The sequence below is a fragment of the Centroberyx gerrardi genome, chromosome 20 (assembly GCF_048128805.1).
Source record: "Centroberyx gerrardi isolate f3 chromosome 20, fCenGer3.hap1.cur.20231027, whole genome shotgun sequence".
Lineage (NCBI taxonomy): Eukaryota > Metazoa > Chordata > Actinopteri > Beryciformes > Berycidae > Centroberyx > Centroberyx gerrardi.
Genome location: NC_136016.1, coordinates 2,926,553 through 2,950,051, shown reverse-complemented (window position 1 = coordinate 2,950,051; position 23,499 = coordinate 2,926,553). Strand labels below are relative to the sequence as shown.

General features: G+C 41.0%; 1 protein-coding gene across 1 annotated transcript in view; it reads left to right on the top strand.

The window, feature by feature from the left end:
* Positions 1 to 10,106: 10,106 nt before the first annotated feature.
* The window catches only part of exoc6 (exocyst complex component 6), a 458,194-nt gene continuing 444,801 nt past the window's right edge, over positions 10,107 to 23,499 (top strand). Inside the window, exon 1 of the mRNA XM_078290646.1 lies at positions 10,107 to 10,204. Within this exon, the coding sequence (XP_078146772.1) occupies positions 10,107 to 10,204 (98 nt within the window). The remainder of the gene's footprint in view (positions 10,205 to 23,499) is intronic.

Here is a 23,499-nt window from a genome sequence, read left to right as displayed (position 1 = left end):
TTTTGTTCCATGATACGATGTTCACCATTTGAAAACCACAAAATCAAACAAATGATGGTATAATAATTTGGTTTGTCCTTGGTTGACAAAATAATAAGACTCTTCAAGACTATACTCTATATTTTTGAGACATTGGATCATAAACTTCAGGTATTGATTTTCTCCCCCCAAAAAAGGGATATGTAGCACTTTGGAATAGAACTAATTATAAAACAAAATCTTAATATCTTGGAAGCTTGTGGAGGATCAAGATTATTACATTATTACATTTTGAGGCCTTGTAGATGACAATTGCGACAAAAGATATACCTAGTTGTATTTTTTAATTGGTTCTATAATATAAATAGGTAATTCTTTAAAGAAGCTGCCTAGTAGTAATAGTAGTAGTCCTGGAAGTGGCTAATACTGCTGACACGCCCTGAACCGAACCACCATATAACGATGAAGAATTGAATTTATACAGCACTTTTCCACACATAGTTACAATGCTTAAAAAACATAAAAACAAAATAGGTAAAAACAAATTAGATAAAAGAATGCCTGAAAAAGTATGTTTCAAAAGGTGATTTAAAAATTACAGTACCAACCTACAGTCTAATGTGTAATATGTTCAGTACCATCATGTTCCATGGATTGTCTCCGTAGAAATAAACATATACTATATATCTATATACAGGGAAATTTCCTCAGCATAGCAAATAATGTTATCCATGTTGATTTCATCCGATCTGGAAAAATAACAGACAACACCCATACTTGTTGCAAGCAATATTGCCTATCTCCATTGCCTCAGGAAGTTGCCCTTGTATCAGTTTTGTGCCTTCATTTATCCAGAATGAAGGTTGATGGAGCACAGATCCTTTCCTCTGCCAAGCCCCACTTTACTCTCACACAGTTCTACACATTCACACTGGGAGCTGCCCAGTGCAGCCACAGTTTCACACACACACATATACACAAATACACAAACATACATAATACTCTCTCTCTCTCTCTCTCTCTCTCGCTCTCTCTCTCACACACACACACACACACACACACACACACAGAGAACACGTGTATATTAATGCCTGCATGCCCCCCACACAGAGGCATGGACACACACCGCAAACACACAAACATACATAACACGCTGAGAGACTCACATAGACACACACACACGCACACACACACCTACACACACACACACACACACACTCACACGCACACACACACACACACACCCACACACACACTTCAGGCAAACTAATCTAATCTAGCAACTGACAGGGAAACACAAATGAGTCCCCTAACTAAATTAATTTCTAACAAAGAGATAACCCAGTCTCTCTTCTCTCTCAGCCAATGGCTTTGGTCTTTGTTTACCCAGAGTCTTATTGCAGGACTGCTGGTCTATGATCAGTTTTTGCCTTTGGGATTATAACAGTCTTCAATGTTTCCACTGTTGGGCCAAGTGGGGATTTCCAAAGACAGGGCCAAGCATTTGTGAGAAATTATTTGTGTTGGTCACAAGATTAAAATATTCATCTGTGCTATTTTGTAATTAAATATCTGTTTTGCTACTCTCTATCACTGGCTGATATAACACAATAATGATTCAACCTATATCCAGTTCATGAAAGTGACTTGATTTGGCTTGGCTTGGCTCCGAGCAAGACAACAACCTGTTCTCTGAACCTAGGTCAGTCTTATCTGCACTTCTATAAACACACCAGCTTTCATCTATGGCAGCTGGATTCATTAACTGATGGATGAATTGATCAGTTTATTGATTAAGTTAGCCCACTTAACCAAGCGGGTGATTTGGTGACTAGACTGGAGTCTGCATTGTCATGACTATACAAATGTGTCTGTGGCTTGTGACTGTGTGTTGTCATCTGCTCTCTATATATCTCACTATATCATATCACTATAGAATCCTATTTATTGTGCTTGCTCCAGGGCTGCAGTGAAGAACGACAAAGTCAATTCGTCCAATTTTCTCAAGGCCGTAACTGATAAACTGCACATGATGCCACATGATTTCAAATGATGGACGAATATACTAGAGACTATAGCCCCTAAACATATGCCTGATATCAATTCAGAACTGTTTCCAAAGCTGTTTTAACATGAATTTTTACTGTGCCATAATATCACACAGGGCCGGCTCTAAACTGCTGGAGGCCCTGGGCAACATTTTCTGTGGAGGCCCCCTTTGGAGACAAATCCTACCCAACATCAAGCAATCAAGTAAAAGTTTGTGTCTAAAGCATTGTATGTTTGTTGCCTGTTATAAGATACAGCACATGAATATCAAAATAAAATGTAACAAATACAAAGATGAATGTGGCTCTCTCCTCTTGTGTGGACATGAGCTTAAAATGAAGACTTTCAAGGGGGGCTCAGCCAATAAGATCCATCTCTTGCTGGAGGTGGGCCTTCTGATTGGTTTTATGATCACTGGCACATAATGTATCCAATAAGAACAAAAAATGCATTGAAGGATGCGTGAGGCCCTAGGCATTTGTCTATTCAGCCTATAGGGAGAACTGTGATATCACATGTGAAAACTGTGTGCTTTTTTGGGTTGACCATGGACTGGACGAGCTATATGGACGCTGATCCATATTGAACCCGTCCGTCGAGAACATAGTGGGTGGAATGAGCTTCAAGACCGAAGACTGAGTCAAAACAGGCCTTTAGTCTGAGACCATAGAAACCTGGTTTTATCCGTGGACTGCGTCTCCATTCCAGGATGTCCCTCCGTGCCGTTTTGTTTGAGTGTGACTTACAATTGAGGTCAGCGGTTGTGCAGCAGTTGAGCCTGTGGCCTGCACAGACACAGGAAGCTGGCAGGAAGCTGGCAGAGCGTGGACAGGAAGAGCGCAGGATGGGCCGAGTGAGCAGTTTAACAGTGGGAGCCCACGGTCCTGATCCTTATATCCTATTTCACTAGGGACACACTCACTAGGTAAAGGTATGGAGTATGTATTCTTTCATTTTCCCAGAGGCCGATTGTTCTGTGCATGGCTAAAGTGCATGGCTAAACACTCATCTACCTATCTACACTTTCTGTACATATGTATGGCCCTCTGTACATGTGTGGCCCTCTCATCTTATTCTTTCATTTGCTGTATATTGTAGATATTTTTTGTTTTTTTCACTTATTTCATGCAATTTTTCTGCCTCGTCTACTTCTTCTCCTTCCTTCGTTTCCCAGAATGCCTTTTGACAACCCCTAGAGTAGGGGTGTGAACTTGTTGCTTTCAGTGAAAGGTACTGGGCAGCTCCCAGTGGGAATCAGCTTTCCCTGGAGAAATACTGTGAAGGTCAGAGGTGTGACCAAGTCAACTTTGCTCGAGTCCCAGGTCAGTCTCAAGTCTTGAGGCATAAGTCTCAAGTCAAGTCCCAAGTCTAAATGTAGATTACCAAGTCAAGTCCATGTCATTAATGTCAAGTCTCAAGTCTAAATGTAGAACAGCAAGTCAAGTCAGAACAAATCAAGAGTCCAGTATCAATTTAATATCTTAAAGAAAACTAAATATCTAGGACTTTTCAATGCAATATGGTTTTAATAGGATAAAAACTTGGTAAGAGCGTCATGAGTTTGATTTCTATAATCAGTTTCAACTTCAATAAATTCAATCATTCCATACAAATTCAGAAAACAGAATTTAAATTCAGTCGTCTGCTGGAACAAATCTCATCACTTTCAACTTAAGTCATTTACACAAACACAAGATATCAAGTCAAGACTTTAGAAACCTTTTCAAGTCATCAAAGTACAAGTCAAAGTCAAGTCCCAAGTCACCAGAACCCAAGTCAAGTCGAGTCTCAAGTCTTCTCTTCATGCATCAAGTCAAGTCTCAGGCAGTTACAACTGTGACTCGAGTCCAAGTCATGTGACTCCAGCCTCTCTCCCTCTCACCTTTCCTGTCTCTCTCTATAGTTCATTGTCAAATGAGATAGCTTCATTGAAGGAAAACCCTGCAAAAGAGCTGAGTGAAAAGACAGGATGTGCAGATCAACAGCACCTCATGATACCACCGCTCACACTCATCTGGTTTCCTTTCTTCCTGTTTTCTTTCTTTTTTCCTCCCTTTCTTTTTATGCAACACTATCGCTGCTGTCAGCCAGTGTATCCGTCTGATAGGTGATCCTCAGAGCTTGTGTGTGTGTGTGTGTGTAATAGAGAGAGAGAGAGAGAGGAGACAATGAGAGAAGCGAAGTGAGAGAGAGCTATATGTGCATGTCGGCGTGTGTGTGTGTGAGTGTGTGTCTGTGTATATCTTTCTGTGTGTGTGTGTGTGTGTGTGTGTGTGTGTGTGTGTGCGTATGTGAGAGAAAGAAAGAGTGACGTGACAGACAGAGAAGGAAAGAGACAAAGGAGAAAAACAAGAGGAAGATGTTTATATGTGTGTGAGAGAGAGAAAGAGAGAGACCTCGAGAGAGAACAAAGTGAGAGAGCGCTCTGTTTGTTTGTGTGTGCGTGTTTGTTCTCCATCTTTCTCTCTTTCTATCTTTTTGCATGTACGCCTGTCTGCCTCTCTCTTTCCCCATTGTGTCGCATCAAGCCATCTGTGTGTCTTTTTCCTGTAACTCTGACACATTTCCTATACTGGTGGTGTGTATGTGTGTGTGTGTGTGTGTGTGTGTGTGAGTGTGTGTGTGTGTGTGTGCACGCAGGCTTGTTTGCGGTCATGTGTGTGCCACCCACTTCTTGTTTTTGGTGGGGTAATAAGGAAACTCATAGTCAGGGCTTTTGTTAAGGGTTTCTTGTCAACTCCTACATCCACACTCCTAATGGGCCAATCCATCTGGAGAAGAATAGTAGGAAGTAGAAAGTGGTTTGGATAAACCGCATCACCTAAAATGGAGCGGTCAGATAACACGGCAACCTTTTCTCTCGTAACACCTATTTTCATCAACGCTTTCCATCAACTGGCTCTACATGCTGCAAGAAACCTCTTACACGAGTACCAGAAATGATAATCGTGTAATAATTTGACAGGTGTGTCAGATGTTATTGGTTGGCAGAAAGACAATATCACACCTCTTACCTCTCTACGATCCAGTAATCCCTTAAAATAACCTTACATTTTCATTCATTTACCCCTTAATTCATGCAAAATCCCCTTCAAATTGATTAAGGGAGTTATTAATGGAGGAGATCCCATCGAAACCTCCTTAAACACCCATTAATCTTGACTCCTTACTTTGCAACTTTTCCATTAATTTCCACTTAATAACCCTGTAAACCATGCACAAAAGGTATGAAAAATCCTTTAATTAGCCTACTAATGTCTCTGTGAATCAACCCATGAAATCCCATAAAAAATCCCATAAATACCCATGATACTAACCTTAGTTTTCTCAAGCTATGTTATTTTTAATAGATAATTAATGTTTATGTAATGGAGAAATTAAAGGGTAACTTCAACCTGGACCCTATTTTCCCATCTTTTTGTGTCTAAGTGACTAAAGGGGACAACAATTTTTGAAATTGGTCCAGTATTGAGCAAGATCGCATCGCTGGCAGCCGCAAAACGGGCTGCAATGTAATCCGACGGGGGAAATCGCACCATCAATGTACGTCCACTAAAAGTGCTTGTTTTTGCCACTGACAGGCTCAGTTTACCTTTCACTTGATCCGGTCTGTGTGTAACCAAGTCTCACTCAAGTCTCGCGAGAGTTGAGTTGTTGCAGGAAGTTACACACAGACCAGATCAAGCGAAAGGTAAAGAAAAACGTTTCATTTCTCTGTAGGGTCCTTTCCATAATGCTGTCAGACACTTAATAATATAATAATAATAATAATAACAATCTGAGCCCGTCAGTGGCAAAAACAAGCACTTTTAGTGGATGTACATTGACGGTGCGATTTGCCCCGTCGGACATTTCAGGGATAAAATTAAGGGGTTTGGTGTGGGACCACCGGTATCTGATATTTGAAAACACTGGGATCTACTGTAACTAATGCTGTTACTTTTCTATCCTGTCTGATTTGCCCATACTAGGGTTCAACCTTTAAGTATTCAGTGTTTCACTCAGACTTTTATTCTTCATTCTTTCATGGGACACTAAAACTCTCCATTGAAAGCCACACTAATGAAATTCTTTTAGGTGGGTTAGCAGCTCTTTGAGGCAGGGTGAGGCAGGTTTCACTGCAGATTTTACAGACTGCTGTTGAGTAAAATCAAACCCTCACCTCTATCATGTTGCATCTCATGTTGATAGTATATGTATATTTATATCTAGTTTACTCAGTTTTGTATATGCATAGTTGTCTACATATACTGCAGATTGCACAGGCACTTTCTTTCTTTCCCAGTCTCTGCCAGGACTGGTTTTTATCTCTGTTTATTCCTATGTGTTTTAGTCTCTTACCTTGCTTTTTAAAAAAAATGTATTGTACCTTTCTCACGTTGGAAGCTACTGTACACCAGAATTTCCTTCGGGATCAATAAAGTATCTATCTATCTATCTATCTATCTATCTATCTATCTACCTATCTACCTATCTATCTATCTATCTATCTATCTATCTATCTATCTATCTATCTATCTATCATATCAGAGGAAAATGACCTACATCAGCCTGATATATTGTCAAACTAAAATGCCAGGCTGATCCTTACCCATACACACACACACACACACACACACACACAGAGAAACATGGACAATATGGACAGTTCAGTCAAAATGACTGTTTTATTAACCCTCTGGTTTAGGAAAACAGATGATTTAAACATGAATAATATACAGGCTTCTGGAGCAGCACTGCTTTGGCTTTGCTTCTCCAGCTCTTCAGGCTCTGCTCTCTCTCCACCGCCTACTAACAGAACTTACAGAACTTGCAGAAATTGACTGATCCCGAATGGGACTTTTATCTAAATTTTATCCTTTAATCTTAAGACTAGACTTAATATAGTCTAGATTGTGATATAGTTTAGAACCAGACCAATCTGTGCTTTCCAAGTGATTTGTAAATACTTCAAATCAATTCTAAATCTACAACAGGTGAAAAGATGCCAGAATTGGAGTGATGTGATTTTGTCTGTAATGCAGTAAAGATCCTAGCTGCTGCATTTTGAACAAGCTGGACTGGAATGGGAAAGCATGATAGTGACTGTTCAGCACAGAGTAAAGCCCAGACCCAACATTTAAGATTCAAGATTACGTTTTATTTTGTAAGTCCAGGGGAACAAAATAAATAGTCTCGGTTTTAATGCAGAGCAAGGTTAGAAAACGGTGGTGAGTGTGGGATTAGGTGACAGTAAAATTATTAATTGTTAAACTTCACCATTATTTCTTTTACAAAAAGTTAACACAATTACAGAATGTAGAATAAATGTAGACTATTTTGATCATAGTTTCACTGTTATTTCTCTTCAGATAGATACAGATAGTCATGGAATTCTGGACAAAATCATATCTAACAATAAAAAATATTCTCAGATTTGGGTCAAATGGGGGTCTGTGGGCCTAATGTGTGCTACATTAGGGGTCCTTGATATGAAAAAGGTTGAGAATCACTGGCCTAGAGATTAAAGAAATGGGTTTAGGATGTGTTTGTTATTGTGCTTGTATATTATTTAGTTAATTGCCAGTCATTCTAATGCTATAACTAGTCATTGCATCTGTTTTACTTGGATATTACTCAGTTATTTCCAGTCATTACAATGTAATTAATGGCCTGTAATTTAAAGGGTTGCCCAAATTTTTATTGCGTTAATGGTTTATTACATTAATGGGAAATGTATTAACAGGATTATTATAGATGCACATTTTTATGACGTTATTGGTTTATTACATCAATGGGAAGTTATTATAGTTACACATTTAGTGTGAATGTGTGGAGCTGCATGAATGTCAGCTAACTTTCCCAGTCCAAAAACAGTCCAAATGGGTTCAAACAAAAAAATAAAGGCTACAGTAAAAGACACGGTTCCTTAGGTTTTACATGAGACAATCTTTAACACAGAGAGCTGCTCAAGTTACTTTTGTTGGATTCAAAGTTCTGCGAATCACAAGGTCTCTGTTTCCTGTAGCTCCCTCTTTTTCTGCTGACCATAGCAGGTGCCCTGGAACACCCCCCCCCCCACACACACACACACACACACACACACACACACACACACAAACACACACACAAACACACAGGAGTTCACTCTCTCCTTCTCTCTCTCATACACGCTGAGATTTTGCACTCCTCACACTCACAGCCTGCTACAACACAGGCTAAGAAGAGAAATGGCGAGTGACAGGGTGAACGCTGCTTTACCTGAGCCTCCCATTCAAAGTGAAGAGGAGAACAAAGACGAGGAGAAGGCTTATGGAAATATTTTCGCTGAGCTGGAGTCAGTGGACTTGCCCCTGGGAACCACCTTAAGGTACATTTTTATCATATTCAGGGCACAAAACTACAAAAAAAGTCAATCACTGACATTTGAAATGACGACTGCACTTCTTATGCCGGTGCAGCCCAGCTGATGAACTCCAGCCCATTTATGTAGCAACCAGCATGTATTTGAGAAGGACTACAATCCAATTATGACTGAAGCAATCTGGACAGAACTTCATACTGCACTGTAGCTTAAAGGCCACAGCCAGAATTGGACATTTTCTAGTGCAAGTAGAAGAAGAAGATATAGTAGAAGTCGTTTTTCAGAAGAAAGAAGGAGATGCGATTCAGGGAGATGTGACATATTTCTTGAAGAAATGAGATTTCGGGTTATGATGCAGGATAAGGACTGATTCCACTGTCCATGGCCAGAAGATATGTGCTTGCAGCTCTCTTAGGCTCGAGTCACACTAGAGGACTTTTAAAATCCTAACCAATTTTGCATTAATATGTACTGAAAAAAACAAAGACAAAAGCAAAGAAAAACACAAAAGGTGAATTTGGGAAAAGCTGCGGCTCTAGAGACCCCGTCTGTACACTTTTCAGTATCTGAAGGTGAATAGGCCTAAAGGTTTCTAGTTTCAATGATCTTGAAAAGGTACAAATTATTATTATTAATACAACTTTTTAACATAATACTTCTGCCTAACCTTACTGTAAACTGGGCCCTTATTGGCTATTAGCAGTCTCCGCTGACCTCACTCTAAACTCGTCTCTCATTGGCTGTCCAGATCTCCAAACACTGACCCTATCCAAATTTACTCATTCTATAGGCTACATGTTATTTAGATCTATAAATTTAATATATTTGATAAGGTGTGTAGTTTTCTTTATCATGTATGTCTATACACTTAGACATCTGTTGTACATATGTATGGGCCTCTGTATACCTGAATATGAATACATTTTTGCACATCCTGTACATTTTGCAAATCCTGTACATATGCTGTCTTCACACTTATATTGTACATATTTTTCACACATTTTTTGCCTCACTAAGCTCTACTGCTACTACTCCTAACACTGTAATCCATACTTGTTCATACTTTTATTAACACATTTCTACCTAACATGTTCTAGCTTTGAAATTGTTGGTTGTGCATGTTTGTATAACCCTCATTTTCCTATATTCTTATTTATATTCTATTTTTGTTTGCTGTATCCTGATTATATGGCTAGAATGAAAACCAGCAGGGCTCTGAAACCGAGAACTGGGATTGACAACCATTGCCTTAATTTAAAAGAGTCTAACTTTGATTTTATGTTTTTATCATCACAATGGAGAACGAAGCAAAAAAAAAAAAAAATAAGTCAGAAAACTATTTGGAAGCCATATCCAAAAAAAAAATCACATCCAGGACTCTTAGCTGATAGTGTGTGGAACTATGTCTAATTTATCACATTGATGAAATAATGCCTTGTCAGTCATCAGTCATTGCACCACATTGTCTCCGGAAGTGTAGCAGCCTACATATAAGTTGAAAGCTTTGTTGCCAAATTTTATTAAAAGCCATAAGTCAAAAAGAGCAGGGAAAGGTTTGGCACTTGTAACTGCAGCTGTGAACAACTTGTATGGTGTTTGTGGGGAACAAGCTGCTGTCATTGAAGTCCTTACAGTTGTAGTGCGCCCCCCGTCGGCAAGTCCTCGTACTGACGTGTCTTCCGCTGCAGTGTGTCTGGTTTGCCACAGATAGCCATAATACACAAACACAACCATCATGGCGGAGAATGAAACCCTGGAGTGTATAACGGAGCACGAACGGATTTTACAGGAAATTGAGAGCACCGACACGGCTTGTGTCGGTCCCACCCTTCGGTAGGGAAATATGGCTTCTTTGCAAATCCTTATCTATCATATGTCTGCGTCTTTGCTTGTGGTCATTACATTGCAAGACCTTTGTTCGTTAGCCACCCTAGCACTGGCTACTTAGCTATCGTTAGCAATTGTAGCCAATAAGCTACACAGTGAGGTATGTTGAATTGAGGAGTGCGGCTAGCTGGTTGGCTAGCTAGCAAGCAGGCTAACATTAGCCATTGTTTCAGCCTATAATATGCAGCTTTACTGAAACCGTGTTTGCCTGGGTTTCCCTGTGTGTGTCTATTGATGGACAGCCGGTGACCTGTCAGAAATGTAAACATCATTAGTGGGTGTGGCTGTGGGACTTTAGATGTTGTTATTATCAGCTAGCTAACGTTAGCTAACGATGTTAGCAGTTTCAGCCTGTGTTAGTTGTTCAGCTGCAATTATTTGCTGGCAATTCATTATATCAGAGTTAGATGAGTCATCTTGACCCCACGCTCTGTGATGTGGTTGTCAAACAACTTGATAGCGGTGAGATGGGATGTTGAATCGTCCATGCTACGCTCTCTAGGTAGCTAACTGCAGCCATTAGCTGAGCAAGCTAGTCAGTTACTGGGTTGGCTTCCAAGGCCTTGGGCAGAGACTGTAGCGTTATGATCTTGAATTAATTTAGATCTTGATTTAGAAATTGTGTTTATAAACTGACTAAAGCAACGAAGCTCAATACCTCTAATTCCACCAGACCTGTAGACGTACCTGTAGGCCATGGTTGTCTTTCAGCATTCCAAGGGTAAGCACTGAATGTGTGCCCTAAGGATACTGAACTGCTCTTAGCTGTCTAGTTCTGTCGGGTATTAGCTCCTCATGCGTTATTATGATAAGTTAGGACAATTCAGTCAACATTTGCGTCCAGAAAGCCAGTCTCCTCTGTCAAGCAGTTCCAGGTTTTGTCTGTTGATGACATTACATGTTCAGGCCTGGATTCTCTGGTTTCTAGCTTTGTTGGAGACTTGTTTGGGTTGATAGATACTGATTTCTCTGCCTACGACGAACGTTTTTTAATTTGAGGGTGGCTTTTCACTTGATGCAACATAAAAAAAAATCAGCCTCTTTAGTTAGCTTGGTTGTCAGCAGCAGGCCTAGCTTGCTCAGTAACACACTTCCTTATTGGAACTGTATGCATTGTAGACTGTTATCAGTTTCCTATGGTTATAAAATCACACACACACACACACACACACACACACACAGCAGATATAGCCTTTGACCACTGACCAGTTTTAGTGTCAGTGGATGTAACTAATGTCAAAGTCAGGGTGTCAATCATTAATGGTGGACAAGCCTATATTTGTACACAGCCTAGAACAGTTGTAGAATTACAGTATATATACATATATATATGTAAAGCTTTTTGAGACATGCTTGTAATAAAGGGCTATATAAATAAACTTGACTTGAGTATCAACATAGTCAGAAATGGGGACCATATGTGCAGTGAGAAATGTATTGTTTGTCTAGCGCACTTTAATCACTAATTTACACATTCTGAAATCAGGAATGTGTTTCATAATGTATGCCTCGGAGGAACTTACATATGTATTTGCCCAGAGGGAGGTAGGGGTTTAGTGTCTTGCTTAAGGACACTGCAACAGGAATGGACACATTGGCTGTAACAGGGACCACATATTGACCACACATTGACATTAACCACCAGACCACCCTAACACCATGTTCCCACATGGTGTATCAAGTGGGCAAACATGTTACTGTTCTGACTGGTCTCTTTGATATTGGCTGATATTGGAGTGCAGTCAACTGTGCTTGCTGCCCGCAGCTATAGTGGTGGCTGTTTTAGTGTGGGCGGCCTGGCAGTTTTAGTATTGGATAATGCATGCTCTTCCTACTGAGTGTGGAGTAATAGATGGTTAGATGAGAAGAGGAAGTCACTTTGTTGCAGTTATAAAAGCTGTGTTCTGTGTGACATATATGCCAATTTGTCAATGTGTCCTCTATTTATTCGGCAGTGGTGTGCCATCACAGCAAGAAAATTACCACCACTGGAGAAAAGGCAAAATAGGAAAAAAAACAGTATAATTTAGTATATTTCCCATTGAAAACCAGCCCAGCCAGCAGTTCATATAATTTAGCCTACATGCCTGTCCTTCATCTAATCAACACAAACTATGTCCTTGTCCCAGCAGTTCTTATACTTGGCTGGCGTGCCTGTTTGCTGGACAGCCATTGGTGGACTGCTTTTGTTGGATCGAACTGCTCAGTGCTAGGGCCCTCTAGAGAGATTCGCACCAGGCCCTCTGTGGTGGAGATGTGCAATCTGCTGCGGCTGGAATTCTTGATTCGGCTTTGCGCTGAGAAAGCCTCTCTCACATCGTGCGGCCGAGATGGGCAGGGTCAACATGATTTCTACTAAATGTAGAATGTCCTGTGAAAGAGAAGAGAATACCAGACATAATCATCAGTTTGTGAAACTGCATTGTTATTCAATGAAATTCAAATCAAAAGTTTCTTTGTTGACCAACCATGTAGTTATGAATAATAACATAAGGCTCCTTTGCGAGCAGTGTCTGCCACAGGGCGCAGTAGCTCTTATCTCTCATGTTGTTGGAGATGAACGCCTTCAGCCTCTGCCACTCTCCAGGCACTTTGTCTATGTTACATCCAGATCTATGGAGATGTCTGCTAAGTAGGGCTGCAACTACCGATTATTTTGGTAATCGATTAATCTGTCGACTATTTTTTCGATTAATCTAATGATTATTTTCTTAGTTACATTAGTCATAACGAAATAAAAATGAATCAAGCAGCTCAAAATTCAAAGCTTTATTGAGCTCTCAAGTCTTTGAGGAGCAGGTGGAGGATGCTTTACATACACATATACACCTTTGTTTGTATGTTATGATAGAATAATGTTGTTTTAGGTGTTGATAATACAGAAACGTATTGATGAATTTTATTCAGTAATTTCATGCCTGCAAATGCCATGGATTCTCTGTGTACAAGTAGAGGTGAGAGACCAGATGAATTTACTACTTTAATTTTTGGCTTGTTCATTTAACATTGTGCAACTGTTATTTGAGTGCCTTTGTTTAATTCTAAATTCTAAAATACTCTTCACATAGGCTAAACATTAATTTAGTGCCAAAGAAAATAGCAGACTGTGGATTATGGCTTTTAAGTTTTATGAAAAAGTTTTGCTTGGAGATGTGAGCTGTCAGTTATCTTTATCCTCTCAGGTCAGTAGTTACCTAACCACAACTATTCCAGAGCTTCAGCACATCAGGTCTGTAGTCACGTTACTCATCACTGACAGCCAGGTAGTATAAACAACTAGGGATGCACCGATCCGATACTTGGTATTGGTATCGGGCCGATATTGGCCTAAAATGCTGGATCGGACATCGGTGGCAGCTAACGTTATAATCCGATCGGATCCAGAGCAATCAGTTCGAGCCCCCGGAGTAATAAACGGGCGTAGTTGCCTGCCGTAAAACATGCCTGAGTTTGCACGTGACGCGACACGAGTGAGTGAAGAAGTTGGAAAAAGAAAGCGAGCATGCAGGCAATGTGCTGATGTAAACATGTCAGCGGTTGGGAATTATTTTAGCCACAAAGGGATGCTAGATGGCTATGCCATTACTAGCGTCCCAAAGATCTTTATCCAACTCACTTTACCAAGAACTTCATCTGGCGACGCCTTCCAAACGCCTGCTCCTTAGCTCAAACTTACATCGAGTGTCCTTGGGCCACCATAAAGGTTTCAATTAAGTCTTCCGTTTTCACAAAACGAAGCTTTTTGGAGATGGGGGCTAAAGCTAATGCTACCGCGCTGATGACGCTGACGCACGCACAGGTCGCGTCAGCGTCATCAGCGCGGTAGCATTAGCTTGTCAGTGACTGTCAACACTGTCAGTGAACGGAGGAACAGGCTGACAGCAGAGAGAGGTGAGATGCTTCTGTTTCTGAAGAAAAACCTGCCTCTTGTCCTTAAGTGATTAAAACTAGACTAGACTTGGCACACACTGGATGTTATGCCCAGAAAAAGCCTATGTTTAGCAGTATTTTTTCTGTCAGTTATTCACACTAAAGAAGAGGAAAAAAAATATAAGCAAAGGCTGTATGGTTGTTTCAATATTGTTTTGTAGCAGTATGCACTGGTCAGTTTATTGCTCTTTTGCACTTTTGTGAGTTTCTTTGCACTGTATCCCTACATTGCAGCAATCTTTTATATATCCTAGGAACTGTCATTCCTATTTTGGTCAGTTCTTTTGCCCTGCTGCTTTTCCTTTTTTTAACAATAAAATTATTGTTCCCATGTTATTTACATGTTGTATGCAGCTGTGTAATTACAGAAGAAAAAAAGCGGTCAATATCGGATCGGTACTCGGTATCGGTTGATACTCAAAATTCTGGTATCGTTATCGGATCGGCAGTAAAAAAACGGTATCGGTGCATCCCTATAAACAATATTACTCACCAACTACTATCAGTTTCAGAAGTGGCTCCGGGATACTTTAGTTTTAAATGTCGGTGTGGTGCTGTTCTCCAGTCTATGCTACAGAGGTTTTACTCTGCTGTATCGAGTGCTTTAGAGTAGGGATGCCCCGATAACGTTTTTTGCCACTGATCGTCTATGAGCCATATCTGCCAATACCGACTGGCCATAGATAGTTTATGTGTTTTGTTATAGCAGCTGGTATAGCAGTATTATAGGTCAGTTTCCATTTTACATACATTTCATCCATCAAATTGAGTCCTGGTTAAAAAGTATCCACATTTTCTTTTTTTCTACCTCAATATTTAGTTGATCATTATGTAAACAAAACCATGTGCGTTCTAGGTAGCGCAACATGATTTGGTGAGATAACGAAGCACAAGACTCAGACTGTTGCCACTTGCCTGTGTTGTTGAGTCGAGTTAAATAAATGGAGACACCCTCCGAAGATATATATCTGTTTCAGTCTTTGTTTTTGTATAGCCTACGTGAATGTTCTTAAGAGAGAGAGAAATTAGACTTTTCAGTTGCCTCTCCGCTGTTAGGGTCTCGACCAGACCTTAGATCTGGCCCAAAAAAACAAGCCCGACCCTACCTGAGCCCATGCACGTTCTGTCTGAGCCCGGCACGGCCCGTCCCATTGGCTGCATTTATGGGCCCGAGCCCGAAATTTTCTTAGTAAGTTGGCTGTTTATAAGTAAACTAATTCCGAGTTGTTTGAATGACAAAAATCTGTTCAGAATTACGTGCGGGATCTTACTGAATAGCCTACTTCCTCTCGCAAAGGACTCGCAAAGCGGGTGTGGTGCCGTAGGCAGCGAAAACCCGACACTTACATTTCAAATAGTAACCTTTGATTGACTGGTGATAAAAACATAATTGACACAAGGAATTAACAATCAGACTTTGCGGATAACAGAGAAATTTGAATGACAGAAATCTGTTCAGAATTACACACAGGATCCATGGTTATCAACCTGCCTGCGTGCGCACGGCGCCAGAGGAGAGGAGGAGACGCTGTGCCGCTGCTGACTGAGATGTGAATATGTATCGATCACAGTGATTGATACATAAGGTTTAAGGTTACAATGTTATAATACATATAACATTCTGATTATCACACCAAATAGCTTACTCCCCACCCCAATTATTTAAAAAAAAAAAAAAAAGACGGTATATCTCTGAGCACGAGACCGGCCCGGCCCGGGCCCGAGGAATGGAGGGGAAATTCCTACCCGACCCGGCTCAGGTTCGGGCAGAGAATCAAACCTCTGGTCTCGACCGTCGTCCAGTTCAGCACCGCGGACAGCGGTGCAGAGTGCAGACCATTATGTAAACAAACGGACATGGCTCACGTGTTTTGCGTCATCGATCGGTTTTTGCAATCGGCGACTATAAAGCATTATCGGAATTCTCCGATCTCATATTTATACTGAATATCGGCCGATTCCGATTGCTGGCTGATCGATCGCGGCATCCCTACTTTCCCAGACTTTGTTTTGAAACTCGCAGTCTCGCGGTAAATTTCTTTGAATGTCCCGCAGGTCCGGTTGTATTTTCAATGGTATTTTAGAGTAGTAGAGTAGAAATCTTTATTGTCCCCAATGGGGCAATTCAGTTCACAGCAAGCAGTTGCAATACATCAACAAACATCAAAGAAACATAATCACGTATTACAAAAACACAGACACATGACACAATATAAATTTATGCCGACAAGAAAACTGTAGGCCTACATCCTACCCCCAGTATGCATAAGTAGGGACAGGCCCTTGTTCCACACATCTAACTGCAGTGAGCCTACACATTCAATCTGTGGATTGCCTCGGGGATAAAAGAGCGCTGAAATCTGTTACTGCTACCTTTAGGGAGCCTGAACCTACGCCCAGAGGGAAGAAGGGATAACTCAGAGAAAAGAGGGTGCAGGGGCTCCTGAAGAACATCCTGAGCTTTCTTAGTAACTCTCTTCTGATAGATATAACTAAGATCATTGAGGTCAGTGCCAGTGATTTTAGAGCACAACTTCACAATTCCTCTTAACAAGTTCTTTTCTCTCTGATTTAGATGACCAAATCAGCAGATGAGAGCAAAAGTAAGAATAGACTCAGTGCAGGATGAATAGAAAATTTTCATAAGAGACTTCTCCACATTAAAACTACGGAGCTTCCTTAAAAAGAATAAACATTGATGACCTTTTTCAGCCATCTTCAATTAGGGAAATGTCTTCTTTGCCTGTTTACTGCATGTCGATCAGCTTGACATTTTAAGCACTGCTGCCACCTAGCGCTGCCATTGCACATTGCATCATTGACTGTATATAGCCGTGGTACAAAATCCACGTTGACGTATTTTCGTAATCGACTAATCGCTACTGCTAAGAAGCGAGAGATGGTCTACAATATTAAAAAGGAAAATACAAGCTTTGTTTTCAAATCAAAATCATGATAAAAATAGAAAATTGTATTCATAACTTGCCGCCTTTGCTCGCCCCATGATTTCAACATTGGGTGATGCAGATGCAAGATGCTCCATATGGGCATGGATGGCTGCATACTGTCCACAGGAGTCAGAAGTACCATCTTGACTTGGACAGAGGAAGACCTTTAGGGCTCTGTAGACATGAGGGATCCACCGGGGGCCTTTCACACTGGATGGATTTTAGATTTTGACTCCAAGTTCCTCTTTTATAACCCATAGCTCTCGCATTGATTTGGGGCTAAAGTGGTAGGTCTTCCATACGAGATGCAACAGCTCACAAACAGCAGCCACCATTGACTCTTTTCAGTGGATAGTTAGGAGGGCAAGCTCAAGCTTGGCAACCTGGAGAGGAAATAGTAGTCTAAAATACTAGATTAACATGTGGATTTTTATTAACACTGTCTGAGTCTTGATGCAGCAGAGCAATAAACGCTCGCTTGGTAGCATCCAAGACACCTCCAAGAGGAAAACATGAAATTAATCTCTATTCCTTGGTAAGTTATAATGCTGCACTGCAACAATGAAGCCAGTAACATTAACCGTTAGCCTGAAGACACACACCTAATGCATGTGAACGCTGCAGTCTCTGCTGTTTGGTTTCCCATCACTCAACAGACGGACGTAAAACAATCTCGCACTCCTCGTTGGAGATGTCTGTATCCCCGTCGATGAGAAGGGAGAGGTTTCATGTTGCTCAAACTGCCCAATCATCTCGGCACAACGGACATCGTCATCATACGCTGGATTAATATCCAAGCCGTTTTTCCTCGTCAGAGTGAGTAGTGGTGAGAACTTTGCGAAGGGGAGTTCCTCAGCCGCGATGCAGTATACGAAATTTAACTTTATTTTCAGCTGTCTAACCTGTTCGTCATCCCCGTGCACCACCTGCCTGATGGCTGCATTCTGCAATGTACCCGGGTGAGCTTGTTTTTTTTTGGTCATGTACAAGTCTCTATAAATGGTGTTATGACGAGCAGAGTTGTGCTTGGCAATACTGTCTCGCTTGAGAACTGAACAGCCCGTCACAAACGTGGATTAGCCTGAATGCTTAATGCCAGCCACACAACACCATTTGCAAAAAATTTGGCTTTTCTCCCGGACGTCCTTGACATCCTCGTGAGCGGTGTTTGTTTTCTTCTGTGGAGGTTGTCCTGCCTCCGATTCCACTGGACGAAAATATGACATAGAGCCCATCAACTAAATTGCTTACAGTGTGAACATATGGTAACCCTCACCATAGGGCCTAGAGGTGTGGAAATTTCTCGATTCTAAGATGCATCGCGATGCGGACGTGGACGATTCTGCATCGATGCAGTGACAGAACATAATCGATTATAGCCTACTAACGTTGATTGTTGATTTTCCGACCTCGGCTGGACAATAAAGTTGTAAAGTTACAATTACTTCCGCGAGCAACGTCGCATTGAATTGTGGGCGAACGTTAGGCTAACGTTACGGGAGATATGGCGGAGAGAGGCAGAGGTCAGCAGCAAGTGATAAAAAACGCACCCAGTATTTTGAAAGCGGACATCTGGGCACATTTCGGATTTTATGAACTTACTGGGAAGCATGAACTGGACAAGACGCACGCTGTGTGTAAAATCTGCCACACAAAAATTAAATACTTTGGTAATACGACGAATTTGAGGAACCACGTTAGCCGTTTTCACCCTGAGCTAACGTCTGCAACCATAAAGAAAACAGCGGACCCAGGCCAGCCTAGAATTGAGGAGACGCTGTCAACTTTGCCGTCCAACTCGGAGAGAGGGAAGAGAATCACCGAATCTGTGGCAGCTTTCATAGCTAAGGATCTACGGCCTTATTCGGTCGTGGAGAACCCCGGGTTTCGCCACCTGCTAAAGACCCTGGAGCCACGGTATAAGCTCCCATCACGAAGTCACTTTACAGAAACGACTATACCTGCACTCTACCGCGAAACCAAAGCCCAGGTAATGGAGTCAATGAGTAAAGCTAGTCGAGTAGCCATTACATGTGATTCCTGGACTTCTGTCGCAACGGACTCGTATGTAACAATAACAACACATTATATTAGCGAGGACTGGCAGATTTTATCGCATGTGCTGCAAACGAGAGCCGTTTATCACAGTCACACGGGTTCTCATCTGGCGGAGCTACTGTTTAATGTCGTGGAAGAATGGCAGCTAACCGATAAAGATGTAGTGCTGGTGATGGACAACGCATCTAACATGGTAGTTGCAGCTCAAGTCGGAAAATTCGCTCATATAAAATGCTTCGCTCATACGTTGAATCTCGCATCACAGCGGGCGCTTAAAGTATCCACTGTCTCCAGGCTTCTGGGCAGAATCCGACGGATATCAACATTCTTCCACCGCAGCACTACCGCGAACCACCATCTGAAAGTGAAACAGAAACTTCTTGGCCTGCCAAGTCATAAACTGAAAACTGACGTTGCCACCAGGTGGAACAGCGCATATGACATGGTGGAGAGGTTTTTGGAACAACAACCTGCGATTTGTGCCACCTTGCTGTCTCCTGAGGTGAGAAGAGGAGAGTCCGACCTCTGCACTCTCAGTGAAACAGATGTGTCAAATGCAGAGGACGCTGTGAAGGCATTAAAGCCAATGAAGGATGCCACTACATTGATGTCAGAGGAGAGCAATCCAACAGTTTGTCTCATTGCTCCACTAAATGCACAGCTCCTCCAGAACATGACAGACACCATTGGAGACTCACCAATGATCCAAGAGATAAAGCATGCCATCAAAGCAGATCTCCTTAAGAGGTACAACAGTGAGGCAGAGAAGAACATCCTTCATACAGCCTCTGCCCTGGATCCCCGTTTTAAGGGACTGCCTTTCCTCAGAGGAGGAGAGATTGGAGATCTACAGAGGAGTGACTACAGAGGCTGCATCCTTGGAGGTAATTTCACCATGTTTCATGTAAAACTTATAAAATTAAAACAAACTTAAAATTGTCATAACAATATTAAGTAGCTACAATGAGTAAAAGTTTTATAAGACTGAGAAAAACAGTTATCCTAATAGATGTGAGCTGTTGCATTGACTGAGAAAGTGCTAACTGCTGGTTTAATGCTATTCTTCTTCAAACACAGAATGAGAGGACACTCAGGACAGAAGCGGATGAAGCGCCTGGGGGAACAGGAACTCTGGAAGAAGAAACGCTGCCCGTGGAGGACGATAGGCCTACATGCTCCTCTGCTCCCAAAAGAAAGGCCTCATCGCTGCTCGTGAGTTTGCTGGGACATGCTTTCACTGACACTGAAGGTACAGTACAAACCAAGACCGCCTATGCCAGGGCTGAGGAGGAAATGGAGAGATACTGTAAAGCCCCATCTCTGCCTCTCACTGAGGATCCTTTGAACTGGTGGCGTGTCCATGAGGTCACATTTCCTCTCCTCTCCAGGCTGTCGAAGAAATACTTGTGTATCCCAGGCACAAGCGTGTCTGCAGAGAGAGTTTTCTCCACTGCAGGAGATGTGGTCACTGCAAAAAGAAGCACTCTCAAACCAGAACATGTGGATCACCTAGTGTTCTTACACAAGAACCTACAAATTCCCAAATGCTGAGCAGTGAGCAATTTTGTACTTGTCATATTTTACTTCTACTGAAAATGTCAAAAGGTACATTTACACTGGGATTGAACATTTTCACAAAAATATAGGTAGGCTAGGCCTATACCATTTATTTTGGTTTACAATTTAATTTAATTTTAAGACATTTATGTTAACATTTTGATATTTTCTTTTATGAACAAGTACACTACAATATATAAACTACTTAGTAGTTTGATGCTATTTAGTATTTACTGTCGCAGTCTTGTTGTCTGCTGTGTTCAGAGTCATGCTTGTGATGTTTGCCACATTCAGGAAGTGCCCTGTGTTAGCTGCTATGTGAAAACCTTATTTTTTGTAGATTACAGCACACTTGTAATGCACTGCAGAAGGATTTATGTTTTGTTTTTGAGGATTGAACATTTTCACACACAAATATAGGTATAGGCTAGGCCTATAGCATTTATTTTGGTTTACAATTTAATTTAATTTAATGTTAAGACATTTATGTTTAACATTTATCTTAAACATAAACATTTAGGTTGATATTCTGATTTTTAAAGCACTTTCTAAATAAAAAAAGGAGTTCATATTTATCTGACTGCTTGTATTAATTGATGAAAAAGTAGCCATGTGCAGTAATATAGAAAATTGAGGATGCGATACATTGAGATGCATCGAGATGCATCGAGATGCATCATGATGCATCGTGGAATCGAATCGAATCGAATCGTTGACAGGTGAATCGTAATCGAATCGAATCGTGAGGCCAGTGAAGATTCACACCTCTAATAGGGCCACCAGTCAAGGAAATCAAGGAAATTCAAAAATTTAAATAGAACTTGGAACACCCTGACACATAATAATGAAAAATTAGCTTGTAAATTGGAAAAATAGAATATGCTCAAAAATGTAATTGAGTTAACACATCAACTGCATGTAAATCAACGGTGCAAAAAACAAATTCAAGTAAATTAAACAACTCCATAACTACATTACAAAGTGCAGGATACAGTCGCAAATATAGAAATGTAGTATTTCTTTAACTCATAGATTATGGTTAAAATTGCTAAAGCTATCCCCTGGCATTATATAGGCTAATGTATTAATCAGAGGTAAACACTTAACCAATCACAACTGGTCATAGTTAACATAGAAAAGAAAATTTTTGAACCGTCAAATCATGTATTTCACTCTGCTTTGCTATTGACTTTCATCACATTGCATTGTTTTGATGAGTTAACATAGCTACCTAGCAAGCACTAATTAGGCAGCAGAAAAAACAACAACTCAATAATATGAATAAAGAGCTTACCATCGACCCCTACGATGGATACAACCAGAAGCTAGACTGTCTCAGTTGTCCTAAGTGACATCTAGAACTGCAACTGCAGAGAAATTTGGATGGTTTTCTGCAGGATTCCATGACGCAGCCCATTTTCAGTGATTTAGCCAGTTTTCTGTGAAAACTTTTGCAGGCTCTTTAGAATTAGAATTCTGTTGCACTTCATGATGAATTACAAACTTAGTAGTGATTGTAGTGTAAATGAGTGAGGAAGTTTTTAATTGACACACAGTACCTGATTCCATACACAAGATAGCAATGAAAACAGGTAGGGGGCATATTTCTAGAAAATGTGTATTAGACCTAATTATTTAAAAAAGTATTGTTGGATTTAGTTTACCATTTCTTGGCGGTGAGCCAAAAAGTTAATTTCAGACACTGGTGAGGATGCATACTCTATATTTAAATGCAGGGAAATGCATTGTCCTACTATCTTTGCCTTAGTACATTGACTTAAATATAACGTCAGCTGGCAGTTGTTGCACTTTTTGATTTGACATCATCTCTCTTTCCACTACGGCTGAGCAACCATTACCTGCAGTTATCTTAGATTAATCTTAAGCTACTAAATCAAATGAGGGGGCGTAGATATTGACATTCAGCCAAAATTGTGTTTGTGTATAAATATGTGTTTGTATTACATGAGAAATAAGACCAGATGATGATTTTTTCCTTTGTCTTTATGTTCTTGTGGTGGTAATTTCCCCCGTAATGTGGGACCACCACTGGTGAATGAATGTAGAGGAAACATTGGAGTACAAGCAGAGATGACCCCTGCTGGTCTATTGTTTGAGGATACCTCTCCACAGCAGTGGTGTCTTTATCTGAGTTGTCAGGCGCAAGGCCAAGGGCAGGCAGGAAGCAGCGTTGGAGAAACGGCATTCCCTTGCCCAAATGCTGGTATATTTTAATTGTGGCTGCAGGGCTTCACAATAAATACAACATACCAAGAGAGATTTCACACAGCTTCCTAAACAAGGTATTCTGGTACTATGTAGAATCCAGGGCGGACAGATCAAGTTGTATTTGTTTTTGACATGGGCACATCTTAAAGGGAAACACCCCCTTGGATAGTCTTCCACCAACCCGCCTCGTCTCCTTCTACTTCAGTTAGTGATTTCCTACATTTCCCAGAATGCCTTTCGACAGCCCCCAGAAAAGGGCCGTGAACTTGTTACATTCAACTGCGGGTTACACATGTAGGTGGAGAGAGCATGAACGATAGCAGAGCGAGAATTTTTCCAGTTAAAGTGACAGCTGCCCCTTACTCAAAACACAATGTCACATGTCTTGTGGCTGCATTGCATTCTGGTCTGTTGAGGCTATTGTGGGTGGAGAAATTGGTCTCTCTCCTTTTCTATGATGGATTTCTCCCTGAATGATTGTTGAACACTGGTGCAAAATTGCGGCTCTAGAAAGAAGCC